Below are 10,280 nucleotides of genomic sequence, written 5' to 3'. Positions count from 1 at the left end.
CCTGTGAAATTCAGCCTGTCACACCAATCCTGATAAGGATCTGACTCATGGAGCTAGATAGGTTCCTCACCTCTGCTTTAAAATGTTTTAAAATAAAATGTTTTAAAATAAGTATGCGTGTCAAGGAGCCCTGACCTGATCAATGCAATGTGTGAAATGGCCCTGAGTCACACACACACACACACACACACACACACACACACCGCCCAAGAGCAAGACAACCCAAAGCTAGGTAATAATGGCAAACACAGTACTGTAGTTCATTAAGGGCTTATTTACACCTACCTTTTACCCCGCTCTTTCCAGGCAGAAGTCTGTGGTTCAATGCTCCATGTCTGCACATTTGTTTGGGGTTGTTGTTTTTTGCCCTGACCTTTCCCTGCAAAAACCTGCTCTTTAGTGCTCAGTTAAAGCAAACATCAATTCGGGTTTTCCACAGATTCCTGTTTTCTCCGACTGAGCTTTAAAGAGTGGGCTTTTGTGAGGAAAGCTCTGGAGAAGAAGAAAAAAGGTCAGTTGGACACACAGCTTTATACTGCAGACTGTGCTGGAAAAAGCGGAGGAAAAGTAAGTGTGGCTAAGCTCTAACAGTTTCGACTATTTTGACCAAAGTTGTTTGTGTTTGTGTTGTTTTATATGGGACCCAATACAATCTTGTAACACAGCCTCCCTTCCCCACATTAGAATTCTAGAGCCCTCCCACCTTGTTCCCAAAGCAGAGAAAGTACAGTGGTGCCTCGCAAGACGAAATTAATTCGTTCCGCAAGTTTTTTCTTCTTGCGAGTTTTTCGTCTTGCGATGCACGGTTTCCCATAGGAATGCACTGAAAATCAATTAATGCGTTCCTAGGGAAACCGCCTTCAGACCAGGTCCGGGGACAGTCTGTCCCCCGACCTCTTCTGAAGGCTGGGGGGGGGGAGAAGGGCTTTTCTTCCCACCCCCAGCCTTCAGAAGGCTGTTCTGAAGGCTGGGGGTGGGAAGAAAAGCCCTTCTCCCCACCTCCCGCCCCGCAAGCTCCGGGGACAGGAGGGCTTTGCTGCCGACCGCCAGCATTTTAAAAGCCCCCGCTGTCCCGGGGCGATTTTAAAATGCTGGTGGGTGGCAGCGAAAGCTTCGCTGCCGCCCGCCAGCATTTTAAGATCGCCCGGGACAGCAGAGAAGTCTCCGCTGCCCCGGGAAGGCAGGCGGGGGGAGCAAAGACTTTTGCCCCCCGCCGGGCTTCAGAAGAGGTCCAGGACCTCTTCTGAAGGCCGGCGGGGGGCGAAAGTCTTTTCCCCCCCCGCCTGCCTTCAAAAGCCGTCGGGAACAGCGGAGAAAGGCGCTGCCTTTCTCCGCTCTCCCGGGAAGGCAGGCGGGGGGGGAAAGACTTTCGCCCCCCGCCGGCCTTCAGAAGAGGTCCTGGACCTCTTCTGAAGGCGGGCGGGGGGCGAAAGTCTTCCCCCCCGCCTGCCTTCAAAAGCCGTCGGGAACAGCGGAGAAAGGCGCTGCCTTTCTCCGCTCTCCCAGGAAGGCAGGCGGGGGGGGGAAAGACTTTCGCCCCCCGCCGGCCTTCAGAAGAGGTCCTGGACCTCTTCTGAAGGCGGGCAGGGGGGCGAAAGTCTTCCCCCCCCGCCTGCCTTCAAAAGCCGTCCTGGACCTCTTCTGAAGGCGGGCGGGGGGCGAAAGTCTTTCCCCCCCCGCCTGCCTTCAAAAGCCGTCGGGAACAGCGGAGAAAGGCGCTGCCTTTCTCCGCTCTCCCGGGAAGGCAGGCAGGGGGGAGCAAAGACTTTCGCCCCCCACCGGCCTTCAGAAGAGGTCCAGGACCTCTTCTGAAGGCCGGCGGGGGGCGAAAGTCTTTGCTCCCCCCGCCTGCCTTCAAAAGCCGTCCGCGATAGCGGGAAGCTCTTCCCTGCTATGCCGGACTGCTTTTAAAATGCTGGCGGTGGGGAGCAAAGCCTTTCGGCCCCCGCCGGCCTTCCTGGACCTCTTCTGAAGGCCGGAGGGGGGGAAAGGCTTTGCTCCCCACCACAGCATTTAAAAGAGGTCCCCGGAGATTTCCCTATGGGCTTTCGTCTTGCGAAGCAAGCCCATAGGGAAATTCGTCTTGCGAAGCGCCTCCAAAACAGAAAACCCTTTCGTCTTGCGGGTTTTCCGTCTTGCGAGGCATTCGTCTTGCGGGGTACCACTGTATGAACTAGGCTTTGAGAAGAATGCGGGAGGACTCTAGAACCCTGCAAGAGCCCTCATGCCTCCTTCCTTCCCAAAGTCCTGCACCCACAATTACTGGGCTTTGAGAGGACACCCCTTCAGCTCAGTGCCCAGTGCATGCCCACCACTCACACTGCCCTAAATCTGCCCCTGACCCCACCCAGGCAAGCCTGTCTCAGCAGACAGCTACATGTGGGATTTGCTGAGGATCTACAAGTAAAGCCCAATGTTTATACACCTGAATATCCTGACTGTGTCTCAATTTCATTTTTCTTTGATTTTTAAGTTGGGCTTGTATTATTATTATTATTATTATCATCATTATCATTATTAAAATTATTATTATTCCTTATTTTTCAGAGTTACATTTACACACATCCGAACCTCTCACCAAGGGGCTCAAGGTGGCATTTGTGGGTCTCCTTTTCCCTAGGTTATTCACACAACAACCCTGTGGGGTGGGTTAAGCTGAGAAAAACAGTTTTGACTAATATATACATTTTTGTATGTTACCTTCACTAATATATGCACTGTTATGTGCATATGTATGTAGATGTATATGCATTTTTGTAAACTGGTTTGAAGAACAGCATCACAAAATACATATAAGTGCAAATGTTGAAGGATGGCTGTGTTTCCATTCTCACATTGTTTCATAAGGTTTTAGATAGATTTGGCTCTAAATGTGAAATGAATTTAATTTCTGCATCATTCCTACTATGTAAATAAGCAGGCTGTTAGGTTGAGTGGGGTGGTCATCTCAGGCAGTTGATTTGGGGTGTCATGAAAGGGCAGCAGATTGTTAGTTATGTAATTTATTTTTATTGCTTTTGTTCTTCCAGGCAGGGGGAGAGGGCAGATTATCTGTTTCTGGTGCCAAAAATAACTTGACCCAGTTCAGGGACTGTGTACCTGGCTGCTCCATTTCAGGCAGCAAAATATCTTGGGCTCACCAAGGAAGGGTGTTTCCCTCCCAGTTCACAAAAGTGCCATTGTCTTTCTCAGAGAGACGGGAAAGGGTCTTCAGGATTGCTTGCACACTCTCATCCAATGTCAGTGGCGCTTGTCCCTGGGGGAAAAAAGAACAGACTAGAGTGAGACAAGGACCTGTGAGTATATTTTTTAAAAAGAGTGACAAACAGCATGGGTATCATCATCACAAAGTCTGACACCAAAGTCTCCTAGGGGACAGGTAGAATTCTTGTTCCATTTTCTTTGTCCCACTAGCAGCTGATTTTCTTTTCCCAGGGAGCCAAATTCATGGGAGATATGTCTATGATTGGAAGTGAGAGCTGGACCATAAAGAAGGCTGATCGCCGAAGAATTGATGCTTTTGAATTCTGGTGCTGGAGGGTCCCATGGACTCTTGAGAGTCCCATGGACTGCAAGAAGATCAAACCTCTCCATTCTGAAGGAAATCAGCTCTGAGTGCTCACTGGAAGGACAGATCCTGAAGCTGAGGCTCCAATACTTTGGCCACCTCATGAGAAGTGAAGACTCCCTGGAAAAGACCGTGATGCTGGGAAAGATTGAGGGCACAAGGAGAAGGGGACGACAGAGGACGAGATGGTTGGATAGTGTTCTCGAGGCTACCAGCATGAGTTTGACCAAGCTGCGGGAGGCGGTGGAGGACAGGGGTGCCTGGCGTGCTCTGGTCCATGGGGTCACGAAGATTCGGGCACGACTAAACAACAACAACAACATGTCTATAATTAGGCATGTGACAATGTCCAGAGGCAATTTAACCTGAATGCCAGTTGCTTGCAGGGAGGGGAACAGAAAGAGAAGGCTATTGCCCCTCATGTCTTCCCTGCTGATTTTCTGGAGGCATCTATAAAGCAGAATGTAGTGTAACATAGTTATTCAGTGGCAAAGGATGTTTTGATAGCTACTAGTTTTTATGGACAAGGCTTATCCAGCTAGCAAAAGCTATCAGCCGCAACAACTAAGAGAATAAACTCCTTGCCCAGGGAGCAACATCTGCAGATAATGGTAGAGCACTGCAATCCTTAAGTTACCTGGAGTATCCTTCTACAATGATTGGGTATCTGCCAGACCTTAAACTTTATTATAAATCAGCTGCTTTTTGCTGGCTGAGAGAATGGCTGCTTCTTGAAAACACTGACGTGTTGGATTTAGAAGGCTTCAATAATGCATTTGGCTGGCATGTGTGATAGGAATTTTATGGTCTTAGATATATAGTAATGTTCATAACTGCACATACATAGATCAGCACAGGAAAGCCAACCTGGAACCATTTTGATTCCTAAACTGACCAAATCCTTTCTCTGCAAGGTTACCCCATTGTCTCTTTCCTCACAAATCCTGTCTCAAGGATATGTCTGTTTGAATAAGGTGTGAGCCTGTGACCTGGCCCAGGAAATAAGTATTTTACCACTACAAAAGAATGGCCAGGCTCCCCAGGAAATCCAATCAAGTAACCTGCTAGACAGGAGATAAACAACAACAGGAGAAAAACAATATTTAAATTTCTGTGATGTAGGGGGATGTATCTGAGGGGTGGTCTTAGGTTACACCCCTTCTGTGATGTATGCATAATGTTTCTGGGGGTGGTCCTGATCTAGAGAATGGGAATTTCAAAAGTCTTTATAAGGCCTTGCAGGCCATTGTTCTGGGTCCTCTTCCTCTCCTGCGTGTGAGGGGAGCACCCTGTTGCAACAGATTAATAAAGATCAAGCTTACTAGCTGCTTTGCTTCTCAATATTCTCTGGTTGGCCTCTGTTATTTTCTCCTACCAATAGGGAACCTATGTAAGGACTCTATATGGGCTCTTGGATACCCCATAAGGGAAAAGGGCATATTTTTATTTACAACAGATGGCGACCACGAAGGGACTTTTGGTTACCCGGATTCTGGAAACGAGGAAGGACTGGTTATCCAGCGCGCACCAGGCAGTTTGCCAGGAGGAATAACCAGTCTTCCATCGGTCCCAGGGTCTGGAAATAACTGGAGTTTCAGCGGGGCTAACCAGAGGAAGCAACGCTTGATCAGGCCGGCCTTAAACAACCAGTCAAGAGATCGTGGGATCACCAGGAACAGCGCATGCGGAAGTGAGTATTAAGTAGGAAACACGGGTAGTGGGTTGGGGTCTCTAAACCACAGCAACCAAAATTCTTGTAATTCTTCCTTTTCCCTTCAAATCTAAAATTTCTACTTTTTTCCTCATCTAAAAATTGCCTTCTCCTTTCTGTCCCCTCAATCTCAACACCAGCCCTAGCCCTTCGGAGTATGCCCAGGCAAAAGTTGTGTGTGACTTCTTTCATGTCCCTTCTACAGTCTATATGCCGACCTATTCCTTCGGAGTTTTGCCCAGAAAAAGGTCGTGCTTTTTCTTCTGTACTGAAAAACTATAACTCCCAGGTGCAGCCGCACCTCTGCCATGGCGATCTTTGTTAGAGATGACCTGTGAGCAGAGAAAGCAAGGGCACCTGATTCCTTTCCTTCTTTGTCATTTCTGAGTCCCAATCTGGCACTGCGCTACGCAAGCGTCCAGTAGGGAACTCTCAGGTTAGATTGTAAGAGGCAGGAGGTTGCTGTGGGCTCCCTGGCTGAGTAATGACCAAAGGGGGGGTTTGAGATCGCTGACCGCACTGTTAGCTTAGTAGCCAGGAAAGGCCAACAGCTGTACCAGCCTAGTAAGTCAGGCCAGACGAACGGCGGTGTGTCACAGTACTAATTCTCGGAGTTGTCCAAATTGAGTGTACTGTGGGTTATTTATTGTGTTTCCTGAAAAGTGGGGATAAAACCCCGACTGCAGTATAAAAGCAAAAGCTAGCGCTATTAAAATTCTTAAAATGGGTGCACCTCAATCAAAAGAAATGAACCCGCAGACTCCTGATGGGAAAGAAGCCCAGTTGGTGCTTAATTCCCACCTGGACTCTGACAGTCCCCTTCAATTTGTGTTTAAGAAACGTTTTTCCAGTGTTTAAATTGTACTTAGGTAACATCCAGCAGCTGCTTAACTTAAATGTTTGTTATTTGAGAGAGGCTCCAAAAGAGTTTTCCTCCCAAGTGGTAGAATCCTGTATACGTGCTTGTTCCAGTCTATTCTGGGAATGTGAAGTTAACCCAATGTTTCTGCTGCAAAAGCCTAGTTGAGCCAACTGCTCTCTCAAGCTAAAATGCAGTGTATGTATTTCATTAAGCATATGCCTATGAAAGTATGGCGTTCCTTCTAAGAAAAATATGTGAGTCCAGTTTTAACTTTGATTTGGTTGGACAGAAGAGTTATTGTAAGGCTCCTGATATCAGTCTCTATAAGACGTCCTGGCCTCTTTTCTTAGAAAATGCCCCCCCTTGTTTCATTCTGTCTCTTTCAGGTTTTTTTTCCCCTTCTCCTTCTTACTTCTGTGCCAGGTAAATTTACTCCCGAGTAAGCTTCCTTTAAAGGAAACTGCAAAGGTGGGGGGCATAAAATAGGCTTACTATTCCTCTGCAAGTTCAGGAAAAATTGTCACTGTTGTATTCCTTTTAAATCAAATCTATGGCTGTTTTAACTATGCTTTATAAGAGATCCTCTCCCTATCTTAGGAAAAATGTTCACTTCAGTCTTTAAAGATAATTTATCTAGGAACTTTCACTCTCTAGTCTAAGGAAGTAAACTCTCACTCAAACTAGCTTCAAGATCTGCTAAAAGGGTTCTGTATAAAGTTGGGTACTTTTATTTTCCTCTTCCTTAGTACATGATAGGCGCATGGTTTGTGATAGGCGCATGGCTTGTGATCTCTTCCCCAGTTGTGTCTGTGTACATAAGTATGTGTGTGTCTCTCTGGTAGTACAAATCTTGCTATGAACCCTGTATTTTAGGGTTGGACTAGATGACCCCAGGGTCCCTTTCAACTCTCCCAATTTGTGGCTGTGTGGAAGGCCATGTGTCTGCAAGCATTGGAGGGTAATTCTTAAATTCTGGTGAGGTGATGTGTTGAAATTCAGCCCAGATTTGCTCTTTGTTTTTTTAAAAGGTGTGAGGTGAAGCCGTGATGTTTGAAGCAGAACTGGTGATATCAGGCATTTAAGTGATTACAGTGTTTATTGTTTTGTCTATTATTTACAAAAATCAGACTTAAAAGTCTACTCAAAGTTTAAGCACATACAAATGAATAATCAAGTAGAATTAGCCTTGACCAATCCTGTAAATAAAGGGCAGTAAAATTTGTCTGCAAATGGTAAGGCTGAAATGACTGAGAATGTTAAAAAAAAAAATCCTATGAATTCTAACTCTCTGGCCATTTTTACTCATAAATAAGAGAGCGGTTGATTGTTCCGCGAATGACCAGATAAAATGACCAATAATGATAGCCCTTTCCTGTACATAAAGGAAGCACTCCTTTTGCTTGGGCTGAAATTGCTAGCTTTGGTGAATACTTAAATTGCTGAGTTTCTCTTTTTTGTTTTAAAATCTAACCCTATTTTTAAAATCTACTCCTTACCTTTCCCTTCCTTATTCTAATTGAGCCAAAAGATGCAACATTTCAATGGTATAAAAGGTTTGCTGAGACATGAACTCTGCACATGCACAGAGGCTAGATCAGCTTACAAAAAAAGAGAGAGCGAGAGAAAGGAGGGGGGAGAGAGAAGGTTTGGAGAGCGTGAAACCTATCCAAATTTCCTTATGTAAAACTTGGAACCATTGAGGGAAATCGCCCTTAATGTGTTTTGCTCCAGGGGCTACTTAAGACAAAAGAGTTAAGTACTGGACATGCCAAATTCTTTTCACAGGTAAATATCAAAGCACTCCCACTGTGAGTTCCTCTCTTGAGTAGTTTCTCCCCCCCCCCATGGGATTTAAATTTTATAAGTTGTTTTTTTTTTGGTGTGTGTGTGTATATGCCTATGCATTTTAGGAACAGCATTTCCTGACAGACCTCTCACATGAAATAATTTTCCCTTTTAACAGAGTGTCCTTTCTTTTCTCCCACAGCACAAATGATAATGAGGGGATGCAAACAGTGATTTAAATACTCTATAAAAACACAGATGACTCTTTTACTCTATAAAAATACAGATGGCTACCCATCTGTAACTGGAACCATGGAAGGCACCACATTGAGCCGCATGGCTACCCATCTATAAAAAGTAATTGCATTTGTTTTTCTTTTTGTCTTTCTTCCCTTAAAGCCAAACAGTCACTTTCTTTCTGTTCAGCAAAAGAAGTCTGAATCCCTGCTATAGTAGTGACTTCCCTCTATCTCTTTGTGGCTTTGACATTTTTTTTTAGTTTACAAATAATCTGTTTTCGTTTATTAAGTTCGTTTTATCAGTTCTTCCATTATATATATGAAATTAATCAAAGCACAACCAAACATTATTTATGGAATGGTATTTGTTTACCATTTTGCCTGAGCATTTCTTATTAATTCTGTCATTATGGCTAGTGCAAGGTACTTGCACAACTTTAAATTGCCATTCATTTTTTCTTGGTATTAACTCATTTCCCAGTATTCCGCTATTAACATTACAGCTGATGTTGTCACATCATTTGGGATGTTAGAATGCCAAAACAGATTACTTCAGGTTACTTCAAGTTTCTTATTAATTGTGTGCCTTAGCATTTATTTATTTTTGGTTCCTCATAGGTCATTTTGTGTGTGTGTGTTTTACTTTGGGGACATGTTCATCACATGTTGAAAGTCAGTTTCATGAAGTTCTTTTATTGGATAGCACATGGTGAATTTTAAGTTTTCCCCATTGTTTTCCCATTTTTTTTTAGTCCAGTAGTAATCTGTGTGGTTTTGATAATATCTTTGTACTATTTAATAATGGTTCTTTTCTGAATCTGATGTCTTTGTGTCAAGTCCGTTTTCATCTAACTGGTAATCTAATTTTTTGCTTTCTTTTTAATTTTTAACCTTTCTTGTATTTTTAACAGTTCTCTTTCTCTACATGTGGAGTAATTTTTTATTAAGTGAAGGAAAGCAAACAAACTTAGCAGATAATAACAGTAATTATATGAAAATGTGATGATAATAATATTGGAATGAATGAAATGCTTAATCCGCTAAGATTTTTATTATTTGCAGCTTCCCACGTAAATTGAAGGACATCCTTTTTGCCTTTTGCTCCTTACTTTTTCTAACTGTCCTTTAAGTCTCCCCAAAAACCCTGCCCCCTTACAGGATATCACTTCTACAGATGTGCAATGATGAAAAGCAGCAACAACCCCTCAACTCAGTTCTTCGCCATCACAAGACCTACAACAACAGACGCCAAAGTTTCAAAGTGGCCACAGCTATCTCTTTAAAAGGATATAGACTGATGGGGAGTGGGGCTGACAAAGGGGGGAGGAGTTGAATTGCAAGGACATTTTCCCACTTTTGAACCTTAAGACTGTGCTCCAGGATTCAAATATACATGTGTAAAAGATCACAATTGTGTCAAGATATGCAACTGATATTTAATTAGTTTTTTTTGTATTATGTGTTATTACGTAGGAATGTTGAAATGTGTCTGACAGTGTGTTATTTCCACAGGGGGGGGGGGCTATTTTTGTCTGTAATTGTTTTTATGTTTTATGTCTTATTGCTTACACACCAATGGAGAATTCTCATGCATTTTATACTTTCTAATAGCTCACACTATTGTGTAGTCCAATGTTTAGCTCAATTTATAACCACATTTCATTGTTCCACCTGGCACTCTGCCAACTTTCCCTATCCATTTTAAAATGTGTTAAACCTCGTTTTGCCAAGGACAAGCTTCTGGATCCATAAAACACCAGGTACATGAAGGTGCATATGCTTTGGTTTAGCAGGAATGATCCCTTATAGAGTTAAATTGACTTATTTGGACAAAGTGCCCTTTTAAGAATGGTTTTCTTTTAACAGATTGGTTTGAAAAGTAGAGAACCATGGGGCAAGATAAATTCAAATTGGACTCAGTTTGAATTGGGCAAGTGTATCCAGGCTGCAATTAGCTTTTTGGTCCTTTAAGTGCAAGTGAGCAACTTCCCATGAGTGCAAGACCACAGCCTATAATAAAATCTCATAGAAAGGCCAAGGCCAAGGCATCTCCCTCACGAGATGCCCAAACCTGTGCCAGCTATGGTGAATGCCAGGCGACATGGTTAAATGAAA

General features: G+C 43.9%; 1 protein-coding gene across 1 annotated transcript in view; it reads right to left on the bottom strand.

Moving 5' to 3' along the window:
* Window positions 1–2,986: 2,986 nt before the first annotated feature.
* Window positions 2,987–10,280, bottom strand: part of LOC308483227 (uncharacterized protein) — a 44,834-nt gene continuing 37,540 nt past the window's right edge. Inside the window, exon 12 of the mRNA XM_081016853.1 lies at window positions 2,987–3,256. Coding sequence (XP_080872979.1) covers window positions 3,137–3,256 — 120 coding nt within the window. The 3' untranslated portion in view covers window positions 2,987–3,136. The remainder of the gene's footprint in view (window positions 3,257–10,280) is intronic.

The sequence above is a fragment of the Podarcis pityusensis genome (genome assembly GCF_964106645.2).
Source record: "Podarcis pityusensis genome assembly, chromosome: 8".
In the NCBI taxonomy this organism is placed as follows: Eukaryota; Metazoa; Chordata; class Lepidosauria; order Squamata; family Lacertidae; genus Podarcis; species Podarcis pityusensis.
Note: the sequence above shows the minus strand (reverse complement) of the source record. Positions and strands in the feature narration are given on the sequence as shown.